Source organism: Perognathus longimembris, chromosome 14 (assembly GCF_023159225.1).
Source record: "Perognathus longimembris pacificus isolate PPM17 chromosome 14, ASM2315922v1, whole genome shotgun sequence".
In the NCBI taxonomy this organism is placed as follows: domain Eukaryota; kingdom Metazoa; phylum Chordata; class Mammalia; order Rodentia; family Heteromyidae; genus Perognathus; species Perognathus longimembris.
In genome coordinates, this window is record NC_063174.1 from 55,897,784 (window position 1) to 55,921,906 (window position 24,123).

The 24,123-nt window shown below is 52.7% G+C and overlaps 2 protein-coding genes across 2 annotated transcripts; both read left to right on the plus strand.

Moving 5' to 3' along the window:
• The first annotated feature begins 4,759 nt into the window (after positions 1-4,759).
• On the plus strand, positions 4,760-10,163 carry LOC125363046 (serine protease inhibitor 2.1-like). The gene is made up of 4 exons (XM_048362022.1): positions 4,760-5,384; positions 6,851-7,124; positions 8,790-8,940; positions 9,954-10,163. The coding sequence occupies exons 1-4, from the start codon at positions 4,760-4,762 to the stop codon at positions 10,161-10,163; spliced, it is 1,260 nt and encodes a 419-aa protein (XP_048217979.1).
• Positions 10,164-17,024: 6,861 nt separating this feature from the next.
• Positions 17,025-22,491, plus strand: LOC125363545 (serine protease inhibitor A3N-like). The gene is made up of 4 exons (XM_048362842.1): positions 17,025-17,582; positions 19,115-19,388; positions 20,964-21,114; positions 22,119-22,491. Exons 1-4 carry the CDS (start codon positions 17,060-17,062, stop codon positions 22,326-22,328), a joined length of 1,158 nt encoding a protein of 385 aa, XP_048218799.1. The 5' UTR covers positions 17,025-17,059; the 3' UTR covers positions 22,329-22,491.
• Positions 22,492-24,123: the final 1,632 nt, after the last annotated feature.

Consider the following 24,123-nt stretch of genomic DNA (forward strand, 5'->3'; position numbering starts at 1 on the left):
CTGAAACACAAGAAAATAACAGAAATAACCGATCCACTGCGGTTGGAGTGGTGGTTCACTGGGGGAATGTGAGGTTCTGCTTTTGGGAGCCCCTCCGGAGGCCCCTGTGGTTAATGGAGGCCTGAATCACAAAGTCCCCACAGCCCTTCTGGTCCTGGGAGGTGGATGATGTCACAGAAGATCATCAGTCATGCCCCTCCCCCCTCTAATCCACCTCCAAAGGAATCCTTGCAAGCAGAGAAGCACAGTGCATATGATCACAACACCCAGGCCGCAGGTCCTCGTCGTCCCCAAGGCCCTGCGGTGGGCTGCCACAGAAGAGGCCCAGGCTCTGAGCTGGCTGCATCCAGCCTTCCCCTCCACCGGGTGACCTCAGCAGGGAACTGAAGCCCAGGGGCTGCGGTGTCAGCCATGCTGGGCCCAGGTCAGCCAGGAGTGGGCTGACCTGGCACAGCGGATTTGCACAACGAGGAGAAACGGGGACTCGCATCTAGTAAGACATCTGCCCAGGGTTAGAGTTATCACATAGTTTTGCTGTCTTCTAAAATCTTCAAATTTCTCTTATGATATAACGAGCCAAGGAAAGGGCAGTGTACATGGCTGAGTCATGAACTGCCAGAAAAGAAACAACCCAACACCACAGCTTGCGAGAATAAACACGTATTGTCTCACAACGTCAGGAATCCAAGAGGGGCTGAGCCTGATGGTTCTTGCTCAGGATGGCTCTTCTGTGTCCTTCTTACATTATTGGCCACGACCAAAGTCTCCCCATTCAACCTCACTCGTGTGACTATTGGTGGGAAGTCTCTGAGGGCCTAATCAGGGGGCTAAGGATCAAACATGACTTCCAAGGAAAGGAGGGTGGAGGGGTGGGGGAGGAGAGAGAGAGAGAAAAAGAGAGAGAGAGAGGGGGGGAGACAGAGAGGGAGACAGAGAGAAAGGAGGCAAAGCAAATGACTGTGAAAGAGAGAACATAAAGAGAGTCTGTCTTTATAATTCAGTCCTAAAAAATATCCCTCTATTCTTCCTGTCATACTCTTTCCATTACTAAAAGCCATTCAGGAAGTCCAAACACAATGCAAAGGAGCCTCTTCTGAAAGAAGGAGTAGCAGAGAACTTATGGACCTATCAATAAAATGAATCAAGTTTCAAAGCCTAGTAACCCACGAGAGACACACCTGTCATTTGAAGAAATGATTGGCAGCTAGGTGCTGGTGGCTCACCCTGTAATCCTAGCTACTCAGGAGGCTGAGATCTGAGGACCACTGTTCCAAGTCAGCCAGCCAGGAAAGTCTGTGACATTCTTACCTCCAGTTAGCCACCAGGAAACTACAAGTGGGGCTGTGGCTCAGAGTGCTAGAATGCTAACCTTGAGCAAAAGATCTAAGGAGCAATGCCCAGGCCCCAGGTTCAAGTCCCACAACTGACAAAAACTAAAAAATAAAAAGAAGTAAATGATTGAATGGTGCTGAGAATCCCAGCCCTCAGGAGGCTGAGCAAGAGGATCCTAAGAAACATAGTAGAATCCTGTGTGAGAAACAAAACAAGAAGATTGGACAGATGAACTAATCCACTTAAACTGGTGAGAATACAGGGCTGTGGAATGGATGAAGGAGTGCTAGGAAGAGGAAATCCAAAGGAAAAGAAATGGGTGTTCTCCGTTCTCTTCCCTTCGCTATTACATGATTCTTCTTCAGATGTGATGGAGAGAGTGGATGGATCTGACCTAAGGAAACCAGCAATTTGGGAGCAGGGCCTAACATCTCCTTTTATAAGTGGAGGAGCTGTCTCTGGAGAGTTCTAGAATGTGCTCCCTTAGATGGCCTGTGCTTTGCTTTTCTGCAATTTCCCTTCCTTTCTCTCAGGAGAGCACTGAGCCACACAGCATCCTATATACGTGGAGCCTACAGAATCCACAGGGGTGGCAGAGAAATGAGAAAAAAGGAGCCTGGCTCCAGGACCAGGTGAGGCTACAATACCAATCCACTTCAGCATGCAAGAGTCTCTGAGTTCCATCCCCAATTCAACTAAATAATGTAGTTAAATATGTATTCAAGGTGACAATATTCAGAGACCTGAAGAACATAAAATAGTTATTCATAGAGGGATGGATCTAAACCGAGTGTTTGTGATGTGTGTTTGTGAGTGGGCTGGTAGTGTGTATTCAATTGAGGATCTGGGCACTGTTGCTTAGCTTTCTCACTCCAGTTTGGCACTCTACCAGTGGGGCCACAGCCCCACCTTTGGCTTTTTGCTGGTGAATGGAGACAAGAGTCTCACAGACTTTCTGGACTGAGTGGCTTCAAACCACAATTGTCAGATCTCAGTCTCTTAAGTAACTAGGATTACAGATATGAGCCACTGGGACCCAACCTCATCTAGGTCTCTGAAAGTACACTCCACGGTGTTTATCCAAGCTGGAGACTAGCCAGCAGTGCATTTCTCAGAATGTGCTACCTGCTTCCTTCCCATTATCTTGCCTCTTAGACATCAGGAAGGCCAGACATAAGGACCAGAGGTCACACAGGTAGTGAGTAGCAGCCTCAGGAAACAGACCAAAGCCCTCAGGCCCAAGCTATCAGCTCTCTGCTAATCCAGAGGTTTCCAAACCTGACTTTGTGGAACCTGGGGGGATTCCACCCAGGTTTCTCAGTAGATGTCATGGAAGGCAGTTTGGTTAGGAGCCCAAGGCAGGCCCAAGATGAACTATGAGGAGACCTGAATGTCAAAGTTATTGAGCTTGAAGCAGCAGAAGAGGCAGAAAAGGAAGAAACCCAAGGCAAAGGAAGCCCCAAAGACCCAGAGAGCCTGGGGACTGGGGCCTGCTAGCAAGCGATCTCTTGATACCCTGCTGCCCAACTCTCTAGGTGTACCTGTGAGAACAGGAAGAGCACTGAGGCCCAGCAACCCCGGGAAAGGATACCCTACTGAACCTAAAGGCGCACAGAGAGACATAGTGCACATGCTTTCACACACACACATACACACACACAGGCTCACACACAAACAGGGTCACACACACACAGTCACACACACAGAGACACAGGTTCACAAATACAGATGTTTCTCCTTTACTTTTTAAAAAAATGATATTTAATTAGGTGTACAAAGAGGTTTAAATTCAACAATTCTGATTATGAGTACATTTTAGAATGATTAATGTCACCCCTTCCACCATTCTGGTTGATATTGTTGTTGTTTTAAAAAAAAAAAAAAAAACAGCACTGGGTGGGGGTGGGGGAGGAGGTTCCTTCAACTGGATATCCCAGTAGATTTCCTAAGCCCAGGGTACAAGAAGTGATCATCTGGCATTTTCCAATCAGAACAAGCCATCGATTGTCCCTGTCAGCATTTCCTAAGCTGGAGGAGGAGCTCTTCACAGGCATAATTAGCCATTAGGGATCAGTCCAGAAACCCCTGCACTGCGGCTGGGTGACCATCTCGCTCTGGACAGCAGGTCTGGGCAGGCAACACTGAGGTTTGTCCCTGGGAGTGAAGGTCCCGATGCTGCTGGGTGGCGCTGGCTGTGGTCTGGAACCCAGGACTTGTGGAGGGTGGTGGTGTAGGCAACGAGCCCAGGGCTGCAGGGAGGGAGTCAGGACAGTTCTGGGACTTGGTTGGAGAGGGTTCGTCCAGACAGATGTGTGCTGACCCTCCCAACCAATCTCTCTCCCTCTCTCTCCCTCTTCCTCTCTCCCTCCTCTTCTCTCCTTTTCCCCTTGCCCCATCTCCCCTCTAATTGCTCCTCCCTTCTCCTTTCCCCTCCTCCCTCTCCCCCATTCCTCCTTGGCCCTTCCTCCTCTTTCTCCCTCAACTTTCTCCTCACGCCCTCCTTCCTCTCTCTTCCTGCTCCCTGTCTCCTCATCTCCTTCCTTTCCCCTCCTCCCTTCTCCTCTGAAGGCCAGGACAGAGCTGGCAGAGGCTGACAGGGAGGAACTCTGTTGCTAGTGACAGGCTTTGCACTCGGGTCACTTGTGCACAGCTCCAGTCTCATGTGGAAGGAGGCAACTCTAGGGGACGTCTCAGGGAGCCAGCCACCTGCATCACTTGTGTCACCTGAGCACAGGACATGCTGCAGGAAGGGGGGATCTGAGGCCTTGGGGGATTGTCTGATCCTTCCCCCCACACATGTGCTCTGCTTTCTCCTCACCTGCAGGCCTTTCCAGCCAGAAGGTGGAAAAAATGACCACGCCCAAACCTGGAGGCCTGGAAAGAATATTCCACAGCCGCTGGATCTTTTTGCCAACTGCAAATCAATAAACATTGCGAGCTGCAGGTCCAGCCCAAGCAGGCTTTTGTGCTGCCCTCAAATAATCTGCACTACATTTAGGCGCTGCCCTGCCTGGTCTAGGCGCTGTGCTTCATGGAGAGCCCGGCAAGTGTGCAGAGCTCTCAGACTGCTCTGAAGACAGGGAGGAGACAAAGATAAACAATTTCCTCCTTTCTAATCTTTTCCCCTGACTCTGCCTGCCAGGCTCCTCCACTATACACCACACACACACACACACACACACACACACACACACACACACACACACACAGTAGCAATGATATCATTTTCCTCCTTCGTAGAAAGAAACACAGGTCCTGTTGAGTAACCACAACAGCACCTTCCAGAACCTTCCCTGGGAGATCACACAGCCAACAGAGGGTAGAGGGTCAGAATGCAGGCAGAGTGGGAGGCGGTAGGAGATGGCGCCTGAGGGCACCAGCTGCTCTTCCAAGGCTTGAAGGCTTCTTTCTTTCCAGAATGAAGAGAATGGCACTGGCCCTGGTTCTGGGGCTCTTGGTGGCTGTGTGCTGCCACCCCGGTGGCACAGTGGATGAGGAGAGCCCAGTCCGGGCAGAGCAGAACAAGGTTATGCAGGCGGACAGGCGCAGTCCCTTTGACATTGCCAACAGCAGATTTGCCTTGGAATTCTACCAGCGGGCGCTCCAGACGAGGAGAAATGATAATTTCGTATTCTCTCCCGTGAGCATCTCCACCAGCGTGGCCTCGCTTGGCCTGGGGGCCCGAGGAACCACCCTGGCAGAGACCATGAAAGGCCTGAAGTTCAGCCCCACACAGAGCCGCGTGCCCGACATCCAGCGGGGCTTCCAGTACCTCGTGCGCACACTCAACCAGGTCCGCGAGCAGCTGCAGCTCAGCACGGGCAACGCCATGTTCATCCAAGAGCAGCTGGAGGTGCTGGCCTCGTTCCTGGATGATGCGCGCGCCCTGTATGCGGCCCAGGTTGTCCCCACCGACTTTCAGCAGCCGGCAGCTGCAGAGCAGCTCATCCATGACTTCATCAGGAATGAGACCCACGGGAAGATCCAAGACCTGATAAGCAACCTGGACCGGGACACGGCCCTGATTCTGGTGAATTACATGTTCTTGAAAGGTGAGCACCTGTGCTGGGGTCGGGAGGAAACAGAGTTCTGAGCTCTTGGGGTGATCCCTGTGCCCTGGACAGGAAGTGCTGGGGTTGGGGTGACACAGGCCCCAGGCTCCGCCCACCCTTTAGCTGTCTTCATGGGGGTTTTGATGCCTGGACACAGCATTGAGTCACCTCACTAAACAAGACTCTGATCTAAATTTTCCCAGAGCACAGAAGAAACCAGAGCTCCTTGTAAATCCCTCCAACTGGGTGAGATCCATACCCTTTCCAACAGAGTCCCCTAACAGGGCAAGCCTGGATGCCCCTGCCTGCACGTGCAGGAACGGGCGTGTCTGTGCTAGAGAGAGGGCTTTGTCTCTGGTGGGGTACAGAGGCCATCTCCATGGGGAAACATAAGGAGGCCCCTAGGAACCCTGGCCACCCTGAAGTTCTACAACCTGGCGCTTCTCTGGCATGGCCCCACCTGGGGAAGAGCCTCTGGGAGGAGCAGACTCCATGTTCTGTGCACCCTGGATTCTGATCACACTGACAGCAACCCAGCAATGCCCACCTCAACCACCTGGGGGTGCAGTGCAAACTTCAGCCTGAAGGACAGTGCCTGTGACCCAGTTCTGGGGGAGGAGAACTGACGGGGGAGGAGGGAGAAAGCAGAGGGCTGAGCCTGCCATGCTGCTGGTGCACAGGTGGTGGTGACAAGAGTCCATTCTGAGACCCCAGGCGCAACACCCATGTGATTTCCCCCGGATCACGAAGCCAGGTGGAGAGCCCAGAGGCTGGGATGGGAAACCCAACCGCACTGTGCCATGGCTGGTGTTGGGTCTGAGGCTGAACCCGGGATGGCCCAGAGCAGAAAGATGGGAGGGTCTTAGATTACAGACAGGAAACCCAGCCAGTCATAGAGAGCACAGTGCAGAGGGAGCAGGGCTGGAGTTAGGAGAGGACAGGGCCTGGCTGGGCCCACAGCCGCCTGGAGTAGAATGGCCCGGAAGACCACAGGGAACTCCTGGGGTTTCGTTACCGTCCCTGCACCAAGTTGCAGGTAGAGCTCAATCTGTCTTTCTGCGTACAGCAGTGTCTGGGACTCATAATTACTTACTTCATTTTCCAGAACTAAGGCTTCCCTGCTTGTCCCAGCCTGCAGCACCTTCTATTGTCCTGACTCCTCCCTTGCCCCCCACTTTCTCTAATCCCCATCTCTTTGATGCACTCCTGATCCCACAGATTTCTACTCACTTCTAATTTAGCACCAATAACCATGTCATACTTTCACAGCCCTCTTTCCATACCAGATTTCTAGATCTCAACCTAACCCAAGGGCCTTTTCATTTGCCCAAGTATTTCTCCTAACCCAGCCAGGGCTCCCCACTAGGAGGGACTGTGGGTGGCTGTAGACAGCCTGGGGCAAGCATTGCCATGAAGCTGGACCAAGACAGCTCTCTCATGTTCTCTGATCAATTGTTTGCCTGCAGCCAAGTGGGAGACACCCTTTGACCCCGAGGATACATTCAAGTCTAAGTTCTACCTGAACAAGAGCCGATCCGTGCAGGTGCCCATGATGAAGGTTGAGGACCTGACCGTACCATACTTGAGGGACGAAGCGCTGTCCTGCACCGTGGTGGAGCTGAAGTACTTAGGCAATGCCAACGCCCTCCTCATCCTCCCCGACCAGGGCAAAATGCAGAAGGTGGAAGCGAAGCTGCTCCCGGAGACCCTGGCCAGGTGGAGGAACAACCTGAAGCCCAGGTACATTCGCCCCACGAACCAGCTCCCCTAATTCCCAGCTTGCTGAGACTGTGTGACTCATCTCAGGGCCCGGCCATGTCTGATGCTCAGGGCTGGGAAAGTCACACAGGGTCCAGAGGAAGCTGAGGTCATTTTTTCCTCTGTTGCCTGGCCTGATAGGTTTTCTTAGTTTATGACATCAGACAGAACAAGACACAAGGCTCTCAAGGCTTCTAGCATACTCTAAGTTCATGAGCAATTTCCAAGGCAATCCCGGCCCACATGTGCTGGTAAAGGCAGAAGGAGATGGAGCACTTTGCTCATTTGAAGGCAAAGTGACTCAGGCTCCAAGAATCAGCTCTGCACAGGAGCAACATTACTTTCATCCATGACCTATTCTTTTCAATTCTACATTAGCTGAGTGATTATATAAACAGCTACTAAACCATGCAATGCTGGCTCATGCTTGTAATCCTGACAACTCAAGAAGTTGAGATATGAGGATCAAGATTCAAACCCAGCCCAGGCAAGAAAAGTGATGAGATTCTTATTCCCAATTAACTACCAAAAAGTTGGAAGTGGAGCTGTAGCTCAAGTGGTAGAGCAATGACCTTGAGCTAAAAACATCAGGGACAGCACCCAGGCCCTGACTTGAAGCTCAGGACTGGTACACACAAAATGAAATACTATGGGCTAGGCGTGAATTTAGATCAAACATTATATTAGAGAATAAAGCACACCATTTTGTAATTCCTGCCTTGGGTAGCTTATATTATAATTGAGAGAAGAGACTGAGAGAGAGATAAAGAAAAACATAAGCCAGTAAAGCATTTGGTAAATTAGAGGGTGACAGTAGGGAAGGTCCAACTGTCCGGCAGGCTGAAGCTGGACCTGGATGGAGTTTGTAACTGTGTCATAGCACAGCAGCTAGGTGATGTGCAAGAGTCCACAGGTCAAAGGTAGGGGGAGGTGACAGAGTCCCATGCGAGTTGGGAAAGGGGTCCAAACCAGGGAACAGCCAGCACCCAGGATCTGTGGTCCCAGACCACTCCACCATTCTGTCCCTCTAGACTCTCTCCTCCCTTCATCCCCACAGAGGACTACAGCGTAGGGTTCAAAGAAACGTTCTGAGTGGAGAAGTGAAGTGAAGTCCAAATGCCTTCCATCTCCAAATGACCAGTGGCTGTGTCTGCATCTGCCAAGCCCATAGTGCACTCCGTAAATACCATTCATTGTATAAACCCATGAATGGGAGGAAGCACTGCACAGCTAGCCTCCATGGTGGCGCGGCAAACCTTCAAGCCTTGACTGTGGTCCCTGCCCAGACCCATCCACTGCCTCCCACAGAAAGCCTCTCAGTTGTCTGTGGGGCAGGTAGCTGTGTGTCTGGCCTTGTAAACAGCTGTAGGTTCATGGTACAGTGCCGGCCCCTCTGCTGAGCTAAGCTGCAGAAAGGCCTTCAGAAGCTTTAGCCGGGCACCAATGCCACCCTGGAACACAGCCTGGCACATACGAGTGCTCATGTGTATTGCCAAACAGTAAGGGGTAAAGAAGAGGCATGCAAGGAAAAGAAGGGATGAAGTCTTCTCTACAGGAGGAGTGGGTGACAGTGGAGGAACCCACACAGGCCACGCTGTGAGACAGCGGTGCTATGATGTGGTGTTCAGCTATTGTCTTCTGCTCCAGGTTCATAAATGAGCTCTACCTGCCCAAGTTTTCCATGTCGGGCAGCTATGAACTGCAGAGCATTCTTCCCCAGATGGGCATCAGGGAAGTCTTCACCACACAGGATGACCTGTCAGGAATCACCACACGTCAGCAACTAAAGATCGCCCAGGTGAGTGGTCACCTTCCAACTGTTCATGCGCCACGCCTGGGCATGAATGGGCCAGTGAGCACTTAGGGAGGGGACTGGTGAATATGGACAGACACTTCCACTTCCCCACATCCAGTCACCCACCCTGGGCATGCCCACCCCCAGGACAGCCAGGCCCCTGCCCTGCTCCTCCTCCTGCCATAATGCAATGCCAGCAGCCCTCTCCCCCACCCCACTGCCTTGTAACTGGATGCCCCTCCAGAAGCCCAGCATGGGAAAAAGGCTGGCAATGGCCATGAACAGCTGCAGGCACCAGGCATGCTCCACTGTGAGGACACAGGTCTTCCCCTTTCCTCTTGTTTAGGGCAAGAATTCCAGGCTAGTACCCAATGAGGTAGTAGAACGCAAAGGGAGAAGTGACCAGAATGATAGAGTAAATACTGCATGCCGAGAGCCTGGAAGAAGTCATGGGGGGACCCTCTAACCGCGTTTCTAGAAGCATGTCAGTGAGAACAAAGGAGCAATACTGCAACACTCCACTGCAACCCCAACATCCTTGGTCCCTGAGCCCAGGCTTAGACCTGTGGGAAGGAGAAGGGAATGCAAGCTGCTCCCAGCATTCAAAGCCCTATCCCAAGCCACATAGAGGAGCGCCCCCTAGTGGCTGGAGAAAGTGCTCTGCCCCTGGCCAGCACAGGCTTGGCAGCTTCAAGGTGGAAGCTGCTGACAGAAAAATACCTGGTTCTGCCCCTGCCCCTCCTCACAGCAGTGAACTTTAGGGGCAGGGCAGTTCCTGGACTCAGCCAGAGAAGACCTGGGTCAGGGCGCCTCACTTTCACCCCTGTGGCTCTGAGGGAATCTCTTCTGCCTGTGCATCTCAGACGGCACAAGCAGCCAGCTGGTGGAGGGAGGAAGAGTAAGGAGACAGGCCAGTGGGTGACGCTTGGCACAGGGGTGTCCCCTGGTGGTCCTCAGGCCAGCTGCCTCCTCCTGCACCCCTGGCTGTCAACAGTAACACTCTGGTATCCCCACAGGTGGTGCACTGCACTCTGCTTGATGTGGCAGAGGAAGGCACTGAAGTCGTGGACACCACCAGAATGAAAATCAAGACTGTGTCTGCAACAGTGAACCCAACAATTATACGATTCGACAGTCCCTTTCTGATATACATCTACGACAAAAACAGTGACACCATTCTCACTATAGGCAAAGTGGCCAACCCCAGTCAGTCACAGAGCTCCTAACTGAGCTGTGGGCTTTCACTGAGGAGCAGGGCTACACATGCAACACGCAGGCCTGTGTGTGCAGCCCAAGCTTCGTGAGCCCAGTGGCCATGGCCACACTGGGAAGGTGGCAGTGACTCTGTGACAACCACACGGCTCCTCCTGGGGCTTTGGCCACAGTAAACCCTCACCCTGGGCCTGGACTCTGTTCCTGTGCCCCTCCATCCTGACCCCCCCCCTGTTTCTCTGTGTCTGTCTATCTCTCCAGCAGAGCTACCCCCACACCACGGGAGCACCTCAGTCCCAACCCAAGCTCTGGTCCTTTCTGCCTTCAGCTTCAGCAGCCTGGTCAGGTCCACGTCAGCACAAAGTCAAATCCACCTGCATCTCAGGTCCAGCACTGAGATGGGACTCTGTTGCTCTAAGCCCCTTCCTAACTCTGGGGCCACCTTGTGCCTTGATTTTGAGTTCAGTCTTTCCCCTCCAGTTCCCCAGGTTGTATCACCCACGGCCTCTTGCTGGGGCTCTAGAACCCCTGGATCTTTCATTCCTGCAGCTGCTGGGGACCAGCTTTTAGGGCCCCCCTTCTGTCCACCAACCCACCCCAGCTTCTTCAGCTGATTGCCAGTGGCTATTTCAGGGTTCATAGAAGGACTTCACCTTACTAATGCCCTCTGACCTTTGCATCAGAACACTCATGGGAGCCTAGGAGCAATGAGCACACATCTGGGTGTGCCCTCAAGCCTCAAAAGTGGAACTCATGTCTCACCATGGAGTACTACTAGACATCCTCCTCCAGCCACCTGGAGATGACTCATTGAGACACTGTGATGGGCTCTAACCTAGATGTTATTACTAATCCACTCACAGCTGAGGAAATGGCAGCAGAGAGACACCTGCACTATCCCCAAGGCCAAGGAGTTAGTCGTTATTTCAGTAGGTGTTATCACAACCTGAGGGAGGATGGATGAACCATCTGGAAACACATGGGGTTTTTCCCCTGAGTACTGAAGGGTAGCAGAGCTGCTTATGGCATGGTGGCCAAGAAAAAGAGAGGAAGAGAGACAGACGAGCTGTCCCCGTGGGTGTCTTCCTTTTTCTGTTGAATTTTATCCAGTACCCCAATCTGTGGCAGAGTGTCCCCACATTCAGGCCCTCCCCCCCCCATCTCCTCTGTGGAAACACCAGCACAAAGCAAAGTGTACTTTTCTTTTTCTTCCTCAATGCAACCAAGCAGAATAACAAATTAAAGGTCCCATAATTTAAATATGCAGAATGTAGAGCATTCAACGCGTTCCACCACGTGTTTTCCGCAGTGATCCGAGCTCACTAAGGCTGTGGAACAGCCAGCCCAACCCTTTCCGTGCCTCGTGGGCGTGGCTCTACTGTGTAGAGGGCGTGGCTTTAGTGCCTGGTGGGCGTGGCTCCTTCCCTAGTGGGCGTGGCTGTCATCCCCACTCCTGGGGCTCAGCAAGGCCCATCTTCCCAGTTCTCCAGACGAGATGAGATGCTGGTGCTGCGTCTTGTGACCGTTTGGGGAGTGCTCAGGGCTGCCCAGGCTGACGGCTTTTGTGCTGCCCAGGTGGCCACAGTGATTCACCCACACAGGTGACATCTCTCCTTGTTCAGCTTATCCAGCCCTACACTCCCCAGGAAACTCAGGCTAGGGCTTCAGGTTTGGGGCCATTCCAAACTCTTCTTGTGAATCAAGATTTTCCAGTGTCCTGGGACTCTGAATAGACTGCATTACCATAAAGTCCCGTTGCTCCTTGTCCCTGCTCAAAGACTCCTTCATCTGGGTATTTCCTCTGTGTCTCTGGCCTAGCCATGCCCCAGAACTCGCACCCTGCCCCAACCCTGGAAAAGGATCTCCCCCAATCCACTGTGAGCTCAGAGACTCACAGTGACAAGAGCAGGCGCGACCCCTGTGGTCATCTGACCTTGTGCCTTCTGTCCCGAGAGCCCCACCTTCCTGCCAATAGGAGCCTCTGGCCAGCCAGTCCATTCTCCAGCCCTCAAGAAGTTCCCAACAGGAGTGGGAGTCGTGGCCCAGTTGGTGGAGTGCTAGCCAGTGAGTTGAAAGCATCAGATAACCAAGTTGGGGCCAGGTCTCAAACCTAAAAAACAAAACAAGAAAAGATATAACCAAACCAGTGGGGATAGAATTGTGGTTCATTGGAAGAATGTGAGGTTCTGCTTTGGGGAGCCACTCCAGAGGCCCCTGTGGTTGATGGAGGCCTTGAAACACAATGTCCCTGCAGCCCTTCTGGTCCTGGGAAGTGAACGAAGTCACAGAAGATCAGCAGGCATGCCCCTCCCCCCTCACCTCCACATCCAATGGAATCCTTGCAAGCAGAGAAGCACAGTGCATACGATCATGACATCCAGGCCTCAGGTCCTCTTCTTCCCCAAGGCCCTGTGGTGGGCTGCCACAGAAGAGGCCCAGGCTCTGAGCTGGCTCCATCCAGCTTCCCCCTCGCCCTGGTGACCTCAGCAGGGAACTGAAGCCCAGAGGCTGCTGTGTCAGCCATGCTGGGCGCAGGTCAGCCAAGAGTGGGCTGTGCTAGCTGGACAGGGTGAGTGCGTGGACTGGAGGTTCAGCATCCCTGCTCTCATTCTGACTAGTGACCTCCTGGATTTGTCTTCTGCCCTGTAGAGCAGAAAGAACAGTCAATACAACTCATGTCTGCCGGAGGGGGGGACAGCTCTTAACCCTAGAGAATAGAACAATCATGAAGGCCAGAACTACAATCCCAGTCCTGAGACATCTGTGGGATGAGGGACAGAAAGCAAATTTGCACAAGGAGTAGAAACGGGACTCACATCTAGTGACATATCTGGCCAGGGTTTGTGTTATGACATTGTCTGGCCATCTTAAAAATTCGTCAAATTTCTCTTCTGATATAACGAGCCAAGGAAAGGGCAGTTTACATGGCTGAGTCATGTACTGCCAGGAAAGAAAGAACCCAACAACACAACTTGTGAGAATAAATACATATTGTCTCACAGTGTCAGGAATCCAAGAGGGGCTGAGCCTGGTTGTTGGTTCTTGCTCAGGGTGTCTCTTCTGAGTCCTTCTTACATTCTTGGCCCAGAACGAAGTTTCCCCCATCCAAGCTCACTCATGTGACTATTCGTGGGAAGTCTCTGTGGGCCTAATCAGAGGGCTGACCACAAATGACTTCCAAGGAAAGGAGGGTGGAGGGTGGGGAGGAGAGAGGGAGGACTCTGGAAAGGTTGAGTGGCATCTAGGTAATGTGTGTTCTCCTTACTCTGCCCTTCGCTATTACACAATTTGAAATGAGGTGATATAGAGAATGGCTGGATGCAACCTAAGGAGTCCAGCTCCAAACATCACCTGTCATAAGAGGAGGACCTGGCTCTAGAGGGTTCTAGAAGGTGCTGCCATAGATGGCCTGTGCTTTGCTTTCCTGCAATTCCCCTTCCTTTCTCTCGATCCCTGGAAAGCAAACTGCCACACAGCACCCTGTATACATAGTGCCTGCAGAATCCACATGGGTGGCAGAGAAATGAGACAGAAGGAGCCTGGATTCACGACAAGGTGAAGCTACAATACCAATCCACTTCAGCATGCAAGAGTCCATTTAGCATGCAAGTATTGTATCCTCAGTTCAACTAAATAATGTCATTAAATATGTATTTAACGGTGGCAATATTCGGAGACCTAAAGAACATAAAACAGTTATTCAAAGAGGGATGGATCTAAGCCGAATGTTTGTGATGTGTGTGTTTGTGAGTGGGCTGGTAGTGTGTATTCAATTCAGGATCTGGTGAATGGTGATGAGAGTCTCAGAGATTTCTGGCCTGGGTGGCCTCAAACCACAATGATCAGATCTCAGTCTCTTAAGTATCTGGGATTACAGATGTGAGCCACTGGGTCCCAACCTCATCTGGCTCTGAAAGTGCACTCCACGGTGTTTATCCAAGCTGGAGACTAGCCAGCAGTGCATTTCTCAGAATGTGCTGTCTGCTTCCTTCCCGTCATCTTGCCTCTTAGACATAAGGAAGGCCGGACAAAAGGACCAGAGGTCACACAGGTAGTGAGTAGCAGCCTCAGGAAACAGACCAAAGCCCTCAGGCCCAAGCTATCAGCTCTCTGCTAATCCAGAGGTTTCCAGACCTGACATTGTGGAACCTGGGGGGATTCCACCAGGTTTCTCAGATTCTGTCTTGGAAGGCCGTTTTGTTAGCAGCCCAAGGCAGGCCCAAGGTGAAGTAGGAGGAGACCTGAACATCATAGTTACTGAGCTTGAAGCAGCCGAGAAGGCAGGGGAGGAAGGAGGCCAAGGCAAAGGAGGCCCCAAAGACCCACAGAGCCTGAGGACTGGGGCCCCCTAGCAGGAAATCTCTGGACACCCTGCCTCCCCCTCTAGATTCCCATGTCAGGAGGGGCAGAGTGCGGTGGCCTAGCAACCCTGGGGAAGGAAACCCTACTGTACCTAAATAACCACGAGAAACATAGCACACATACACATACACAAACACGCGCGCACACAGGCACACATGCACACATGGGGGTGCACAAATAAAGATGTGTCTGCTTTTACACTAAAAAAATCATCTTTAAGTACTTGTACAAGGGGCTTTCAGTTCCACACAGGTCATTTTAAAAAGTGACCTCAAAATAAGTGCACCAATATGTGAATTGCATAGCTCTCCCATCTTTTTTCATACATACATAGGTTTTCCCATGTGCCTCTGTGAGCATTTCATGATCAACAAGCACATTGAGCAAGGGGGTGGGGTGTAGTGGTGCTTGTGTTTTTTCTTTTACAGAACAGCTCTTAGGGTGGGGAGGAGATTCCTGTAACTGGCTATCCCCAGAGATTTGCAGTTCACAGGAAGTAACACGCCACTGATCATCCCAGATAGCATTTCCTAAGCAGGAGAAGGAGGAGCCATGCACGAGCATAAAAAGCCATTAGGAATCAGTCCAGAAATCCCTGCATTCCAGCTGGGTGATCATCTCGCTCTGGACAGCAGCTCTGCGCAGGCAACGCTGAGGTTTGTCCCTGGGAGTGAAGGCCCCGTGGCTGCTGGGTGGCGCTGGCTGTGGTCTGGAACCCAGGACTTGTGGAGGGTGGTGGTCTAGGCACCGAGCCCAGGGCTGCAGGGTGGGAGTCGGGACAGTTGTGGGACGTGGTTGGAGAGGGTCCGTCCAGATAGATGTGTGCACACCTGCAGAGGGGGCAGGGCGGGATGATGGTGCCTGTGGGCTCTGTGTGCATCACTGGAAGGAGAGAGGAGCTGCCACGCCCGGGCCTGGCACTGGGGCCCCTGTCAGGAGGGGGGTTGTGGAAATGGGCCTCTCGGGGCAGACATCGAAAGCCCCACAGTGGTTTGGGGAATCCCATGGCAAGTGTGTCAGTGGGGTGGGGTCCCCAATTCTCAACCAGGCTCCTCAGTCAGCCATAAACAGAGACAGAGAGAGAGACAGAGAGAAAAAGAGAGACAGAGAGAAAAAGAGAGACAGAGAGAGAGAGAGAGAGAGAGAGAGAGAGAGAGAGAGCTCACAGCAATAGAGCCAGACCTCCAGTGTGGAGAACTGAAATGAACAGCAGGGTGGGGTGGGGATATTGTTGTTGAACCTATTCTTAAAGCAGCCATTGCCACAGATAGGAAACAACACTAGAGACAACCAAGCCACCACTGTCCCCGGGGTTCCAGAAAGGATTTCCAGGATGCCAGGCCCCTCACCCCTGCTCCTCTACCTCTTCCCCCCTCCTCTGTCTCTCTCGCCCTCTCCCTCTCTCTCCCTCTTCCTCTCTCCCTCCTTTTCTCGACTTTTCCCTTTGCCCCATCTCCCCTCTAATTGCTCCTCCCTTCTCCTCTCCCCTCCTCCCTCTCCCCCATTCCTCCTTGGCCCTTCCTCCTCTTTCTCCCTCCTCTTTCTCCTCATGCCCTCCTTCCTCTCTCTTCCTGCTCCCTGTCTCCTCATCTCCTTCCTTTCCCCTCCTCCCTTCTCCTCTGAAGGCCAGGACAGAGCTGGCAGAGGCTGACAGGGAGGAACTCTGTTGCTAGTGACAGGCTTTGCACTCGGGTCTCTTGTGCACAGCTCCAGTCTCATGTGGAAGGAGGCGACTCTAGGGGACACCTCGGGGACCCAGCCACCTGCATCACTTGTGTCACCTGAGCACAGGACAGGCTGCAGGAAGGGGGGATCCGAGGCTATGGGGGATTGTCTGATCCTTCCCCCCAAATATGTGCTCTGCTTTCTCCTCACCTGAAGGCCTTTTCAGGTTGAAGTTAGAAATAAATGACACCCTAACATGGTAGGCATGAAAAGAATATTCCACAACCCACCAGTCTTTTGCCAAGTGCAAGTCAACAACAATTTGGGGGGCCATCAGAACTCCAATTCGAGCCCAAGCATGCTTGTGTGTTGCTCTCAATTAATCTGCACTTCAATTAGGCACTGGTCTAAGCGCTGCCTTTCATGGAGAGCCCAGCAAGTGTGCAGTGCTCGTGGACAGATCTGGAGACAGGGAAGAGAAAAAAAAAACTTCCTCCTTTCTACTCTTTTCCCCTAACTCTGCCTGCCAATTTCCTCCAGTAGACCACACACACACACACACACACTAGCAATGATAGCAATTTCCTCCTTGGTAGAAAGAAACATAGGACCTGTTGAGTAACCAGTGCAGCACCTCCCATAACCTTCCATGAGAGATCACATAGCCAATGTGGGGTGCAGAGACAGAAATCAGGCAGAGTGAGAGGCTGTAGGAGATGACTGCTCAGGACAACGGCTGCTCCTCCCAGGCTAGAGGCCTCTTGTTATTCAGAATGAAGAGAATGTCACTGGTCCTGGTTCTAGGTCTCTTTTTGGTTGTATGACACAACCCGGAGGCAGAATGGACGAGGAGAGCCCAGTCCAGAAGAAGCAGGACAAGGCTATGCAGGCGGACATGCTCAGCTCCGTTGCCTCTAGCAGCACCCAATTTGCCTTGGACCTCTACAAGCTGTTGGTCCTCAGGAGGCCTGGGGAGAATGTCATCTTCTCCCCCGTGAGCATCTCCACCAGCGTGGCCTTGCTTGGCCTGGGGGCCCGAGGAACCACCCAGGCAGAGATCATGAAAGGCCTGAAGTTCAGCCCCACACAGAGCCCCGTGGCTGACATCCACCGGGGCTTCGAGCACCTCGTGTGCACACTCAACCAGCCCCGCGAGCAGCTGCAGCTCAGCATGGGCAACGCCATGTTCATCCAAGAGCAGCTGGAGGTGCTGGCCTCGTTCCTGGACGATGCATGCGCCCTGTACGCAGCCCAGGTTGTCCCCACCGACTTCGAGCAGCCGGCAGCCGCTGAGCAGCTCATCAATGACTTCGTCAGGAATGAGACCCACGGGAAGATCGTAGACCTGATCAGCAACCTGGACCTGGACACAGCCCTGATTCTGGTGAATTACATGTTCTTGAAAGGTGAGCACCTGTGCTGGGGTCGGGAGGAAACAGAGTTCTGAGCTCTCAGGGTGATCCGTGTGCCCTGGACAGGAAGTGCTGGGGTTGGGGTGACAGAAGCCCCAGGCTCCACCCAGACTCTAGTTGCCTTCATGGGGGTTGTAGAGCCTGGACTCACTTTGGGAAACTCCTTAACCAAGGCTCTGATCTAAATTTACCCAGACCACAGCAGGTACCAGTGCTCCATGCTGGGCGAGGTCCACACCCTTTCCTACAGAGCCACTATGAGACATGGTGGGAAGGCCCACGGCCCCGGAAAGTCTGGATGGGCCTGGCCTGCACCTGCATGAACGGGCGTGTCTCTGTTGGAAGAGAGGGCTTTGTCTCTGGTGGGGATCCAGCTGGGGTACAGGGGCCATCTCCAAGGGGAAAGATAAGGAGGCCCCTAAGAAGCCAGGCCACCCTGAAGTTCTACAACCTGGCGCTTCTCTGGCATGGCCCCACCTGGGAAAGAGCCTCTGGGAGGAGCAGACTCCATGTTCTGGACAGCAATGCCCACCTCAACCACCTGGGGGTGCAGCGCAAACTTCAGCCTGAAGGACAGTGCCTGTGACCCAGTCCTGGGGAAGGAGGATTGACGGGGGAGGAGGGAGAAAGCAGAGGGCTGAGCCTGCCATGCTGCGGGCTCACAGGTGGTGGTGACAAGAGCCCATTCTGAGACCCCAGGAGCAACACCCATGTGATTTCCCCAGGATCACGAAGCCATGTGGAGAGCCCAGAGGCTGAGATGGAAACCCAACCGCACTGTGCCATGGCTGGCGTTGGGTCTGGGGCTGAACCGGAGATAGCACAGACAGAAAGATGGTAGGGTCTTAGGTTACAGACAGGAAACCCAGCCAGTCATGGAGAGCACAGTGCAGAGGGAGCAGGGCTGGAGTTAGGAGAGGACAGGGCCTGGCTGGGCCCACAGCCTCCTGGAGTCGAATGGCCCGGGAGGCCACAGGGAACTCCCGGGGTTTCGTTACTGTTCCTGCACCAATTTGCAGGTAGAGCTCAGTCTGTCTTTCTGGTCCCACCAAACCCCACAAGCCACTGGCAGAGGAATAGAGATTTAAAGTGTGGGGGGGAACCAGGAGGTGTTGGTTTAGGGGCACATCCTGCAGTGTCTGGGACTCATAATTACTAACTTCATGTTTGCAAAGCAGGGGTTCGCTGATTCTCCCCAGCATCCTGCACCTTCTGGTATCCTGCCTCTTCCTCTGCCCCCCACTTCCTCTAACCCTCCTGTCTTTAATCAACTCCTGATCCTGAAAATTCTTACCGACCTCTCATTTAGCACCAATAACCATGTCATACTTTCACAGCCCAATTTCCACACCGTAGATCTCAACCGAACCCCAAGGGCCTTCCAAGTATTTCTCCTAACCCAGCCAGGGCTCCCCGCTAAAAGGGACTGTGGGTGGCTATAGAGAACCAGCATTGCTGGCCAGCATTGCTCTGAAGCCAGACAAAGATAGCTCTCTCATGGTCTCTGATCAATTGTTTGCCTGCAGCCAAGTGGGAGACACCCTTTGACCCCAGGGTTACCCTCGAGTCCAAGTTCTACTTGAGTGAAGGCCAATCCGTGCAGGTGCCCATGATGAAGGTCGAGAGACTGACGGTACCCTACTTGTGGGATGAAGCGCTGTCCTGCACCCTGGTGGAGCTGAAGTACTTAGGCAACGCCAGCGCCCTCCTCATCCTCCCTGACCAGGGAACAATGCAGATGGTGGAAGCTGAGCTGCTCCCAGAGACCCTGGCCAGGTGGAGGAACAACCTGAAGCCCAGGTGTGTTTGCCCCACCAGCCGGCTCCCCTAATTCCCAGCTCGCTGAGACTGCGTGACTCATCTCAGGGCCCGGCCATGTCTGATGCTCAGTGGTAGGAAATCACACAGGCACTGGAGTAATCTGGTGGGTTTTTGCTCTCCTGCCTGGATTGATTGTTTTTTCTTCCTTAGTTTATGACATCAGACAGAACAAGAGACGAAGCTCTCATGGCGGCTAGCATATTCTAATTTCATGAACAATTCCAAGGCAATCTCAGTCCCCATGTGTGGGTAGAAACAGAAGAAGATGGAGCACTTTGCTCATTTGAAGGCAAAGTGACTCAAGCTCCATCATCTATGAGTCATTCATTTCAATGCTGCTTTAGCTGAGTGATTACTTTAACCACCTACTAAGTCAGGCATTGCTGGCTCAGCTTGTATTCCTGACAACTCAGGAGGTTGAAATATGGGGAACAAGATTCAAAACCAGCCCATGCAAACAATGCTAGGAGATTCTTACTTCCAATTAGTCATCAAAAACTTGAAGTGGAGCTGTGGCTCAAGTGGTAGAGCAATAACTTTGAGCTGAATAACACAGGGACAGCATGCAGGACCTGAGTTGAAGCCCAGGACTTGTACATACAAGAAACAATATATTTATTATGTGTTAAGCATGAATTTAGATCCTAAGATTATTTTACAAACAAAAACATACAATTTTCTAATTCCTGCTCTGGGTAGCTTATGTTGTAATTGAGAGAAGGGAATTAGAAAGAGAGAGAAAAACAGAAACGAAAGTCAGTAAAGCATTTGGTAAATTAGAAGGTGAGAGTAGGGAAGGTCCAAGTGTCCGGCAGGGTGGAGCGGGACCTAGAGGGAGTTTGTAATTGTGTCATAGCACACCTGCTAGGTGATGTACAAGAAGCCACAGTTCAAAGGTGAGGGGACATGACAGAGTCCCATGGGAGTTGGGGAAGGGGTCCAAAACCAGGGAACAGCCAGCACAAAGCCTGTAAAGCCAGCAAGTCCAGCATGTTTGTTTGTAAACCTCTGCCAGATGGCTGCAGACCAGGAAGAGAGGGGACTGCGGGAGAGGTCAGGGCCATGCAGAGCCATGGAGACCCCAGGAAATCCCTGACCTTCCTCTTCTTGGGTTTTCCAGGAGAGATGGATCCAGATGCTGTTGGTGGAGAAGAGTTTGTGGGGTTAATCATGGAGCAGGAGAGGACAGTCAGGGGGAGCCAGGCAGAGCCCCTATGGGCAGCATTTCAGGAGGGACACTTATTGTCTAAGTAGGGGTCAAGTCCGGGACACATCTAAGACCAGCCAGGCCATGGATCAAAACTTCTAAGCTGCAGGAAGGCATTGCACAGACTTAGGTGGAGTACCAGTTCTACCCTGGCACATGTCCTGGGGCATCTGGACATTCACAAATGTTGCCAGTCAATTAATGAGTTAAAAAGAGGGATTCCAGAAAGGGAAGAGATGGGGTCTTCTGTCAAGAGGATGAGGGTGATGGTGAAGGAACGTACACAGCCCTCTCTGCGAGACAGGGGGTGCTACGATGTGGTGTTCAGCTGTTGTCTTCTTCTCCAGGTTCATAGATGCCATCTACCTGCCCAAGTTCTCCATCTCGTGCAGCTATGAACTGCAGAGAATTCTTCCCCAGATGGGCATCAGGGAAGCCTTCTCCAAACAGGTTGACCTGTCAGGAATCACAACACGTCAGCAACTGGAGGTCACCCAGGTGAGTGGTCAGCTTTCAGCCATTCATGTTGAATGGGCCAGTGAGCACTTGGGGAGGGGACTGGTGAATGTGGACAGACACTTCCACTTGCCCACATCCAGTCACCCACCCTGGGCATGCCCACCCCCAGGACAGCCAGGCCCCTGCCCTGCTCCTCCTCCTGATATAATGCAATGCCAGCGGCTCCCTCCCCAACCCCTCTGCCTTGTAACTGGATGCCCCTCCAGAAGCCCAGCATGGAATAGAGACTGAGGTTGGCCTTGAAAAGCTGCAGGCACCAGGCACACTCCACTGTGAGGACATGGGCCGTCCCCTCTCCTCTTGTTTAGGGCAAGAATTCCCAGCTACTACCCAGGACCCAATAAGGAAGTAGAGTTCAAAGGGAGAAGTGACCAGAATGGTAGATTAAATATTGTATGCAGACAGCATGAAAGAAGGCATGGGGGGACCTTCTAACTGCATTTCTAGAAGCATGTCAGTGAGAACAATGGAGCAATACTGCAACACTCCACTGCAACCCCAACACCCTGGGTCCCTGAGCCCAGGCTTAGACCTGTGGAAAGGAGAAGGGAGTGCAAGCTGCTCCAGCATGCAAAGCCTGTCCCATGCCACATGGCAGAGCGCCCCCTTGTGCCTGGAGCAGGCGCGCTGCCCCTGGCCAGCACAGGAATGGCAGCTTCAAGGTGGAAGCTGCTGACAGAAAAATACCTGGTTCTGCCCCTGCTCCTCCTCACAGCAGTGAACTTTAGGGGCAGGACAGTTCCTGGACTCAGACAGAGAAGACCTGTGTCAGGGCGCTTCGCCTTCACCCCTGTGTCTCTGAGGGAATCTCTTCTGCCTGTGCATGTCAGACTGCACAAGCAGCCAGCTGGTGGAGGGAGGAAGAGCAAGGAGACAGGCCAGTGGGTGACGCTTGGCACAGGGGTGTCCCCTGGGAGTCCTCAGGCCAGCTGCCTCCTCCTGCACCCCTGGCTGTCATCAGTAACACTCTGGTGTCCCCACAGGTGGTGCACCGCGCTCTGCTTGATGTGGCAGAGGAAGGCACTGAAGTTGCGGCCGCCACCGGAGTGATAATCATACGTGGTAGTTCAATGCTGAACTCAACAATTATACGATTCGACAGGCCCTTTCTGATGAACATCTACGACACAAACAGTGACACCATTCTCTTTCTCGGCAAAGTGGCCAACCCCAGTCAGTCACAGAGCTCCTAACTGAGCTGTGGGCTTTCACTGAGGAGCAGGGCTACACATTCAACACGCAGGCCTGTGTGTGCAGCCCACGCTGCATGAGCCCAGTGGCCAGGGCCACACTGGGGAGGCGGCAGTGACTCTGTGACAACCACATGGCTCCCCCTGGGGCTGTGGCCTCAGTAAACCCTCACCCTGGGCCTGGACACTGTTCCTGTGCCCTCCATCCTGACCCCGTTTCTCAGTTTGTGTCTTCCTCTCCCAGAAAGCAACTCTCCACACCACGAGTGCAGCTCATTCCCAACCCAAGCTCTGGTCCTTTCTGTCTTCAGCTTCAAAAGCCTGGTCGGGGGCTGGGGATATGGCCTACTGGCAAGAGTGCCTGCCTCATATACATGAGGCCCTGGGTTCGATTCCCCAGCACCACATATACAGAAAATGGCCAGAAGTGGTGCTGTGGCTCAAGTGGCAGAGTGCTAGCCTTGAGCAAAAGGAAGCCAGGGACAGTGCTCAGGCCCTGAATTCAAGGCCCAGGACTGGCCAAAAGAAAATGAAAATAAATAAAAAATAAGAAATAAAAGCCTGGTCGGGTCCACGTGAGCACAAAGTCAGATCCACCTGGATCTCAAGCCCAGCACAGAGATTGGACTCTGATGCTCTAAGGCCGTTCTGAACTCTGGGGCCACCTGGTGGCTTGATGTGAGTTCAGTCTTTCCCCTCCAGTTCACCAGGTTGTATCCCCCATAGCCTCTTGCTGGGGCTCTAGACCCCCTGGATCTTTCAATCCTGCAGCTGCTGGGGACCAGTTTTTGGGACCCCCCCCCCTTCTGTCCACCACTCCTCCAAGCTCTTCCAACTGATTGCCAGTAGGGATTTGTTGGTTCATAGAAGGACTTCACCTTACTAATGCCCTCTGACCTTGGCACCAGAACACACGAGGGAGCCTAGGAGCAATGAGCACACATCTGGTTGTTGACAGCAGTGCCCTCTAGACACAACAAAGGCAGTGGTCCTCGTCTCTCACCGTGGAGTACTACTAGACATCCTCCTCCAGCCAACTGGAGATGACTCATTGAGACGCTGTGATGGGCTCTGACCTAGAAGTTATTACTAATCCACTCACAGCTGAAGAAATGGCAGCACAGAGACCCCTGCACTATCCCCAAGGCCATGGATTTAGTAGTTATATCAGTAGGTGTCATCACAACCTGAGGGAGAATGGTGGAGCAATATGGAAACAATGGGGTTCTGTTCCTGAAGACTGAAGGATCGCAGTTTTACTTAAGTAATGGAGGCCAGCGAAAAGAGAAAGAGACAGACCAGCTTTCCCCATGGGTGTCTTCCTTTTTCTGTATCATTCCATCTAGTCCCCCCAGCCTGTGGCATAGTGTCCCCACATTCAGGGTGCCCCCCACCCAGCTCCTCTCTGGAAACACCATCACAGACACAATCAAAACTGTGCTTTTCTTTTTCTTCCTCAATGCAACCAAGCGACTGCCAAATAAAAGATCACGGAATTTAAGTATGCAGAAGGTCGAGCAGGTTCTATGTGTTCGTCAGGATGTGCTCCAAGCTGATACGAGCTCACACTGGGTGCTGGATAGGACAAGGTTTGTCCACGCCTACTGGGCATTTCTCTAGAGCCTAGTTGGCCTGACATTAATCCCCACACCAGGAGCTCAGCAAAGCCCATCTTCTAAGTTGTCCGGAGGAGATGAGATGTTGGTGGTACATCCCCCTTGCTTGGAGGACACACTCCATTCTGCGTTTTCGGGGATACTCAGGACTACTCAGGCTGAGGGCTTTTGTGCTGCCCAGG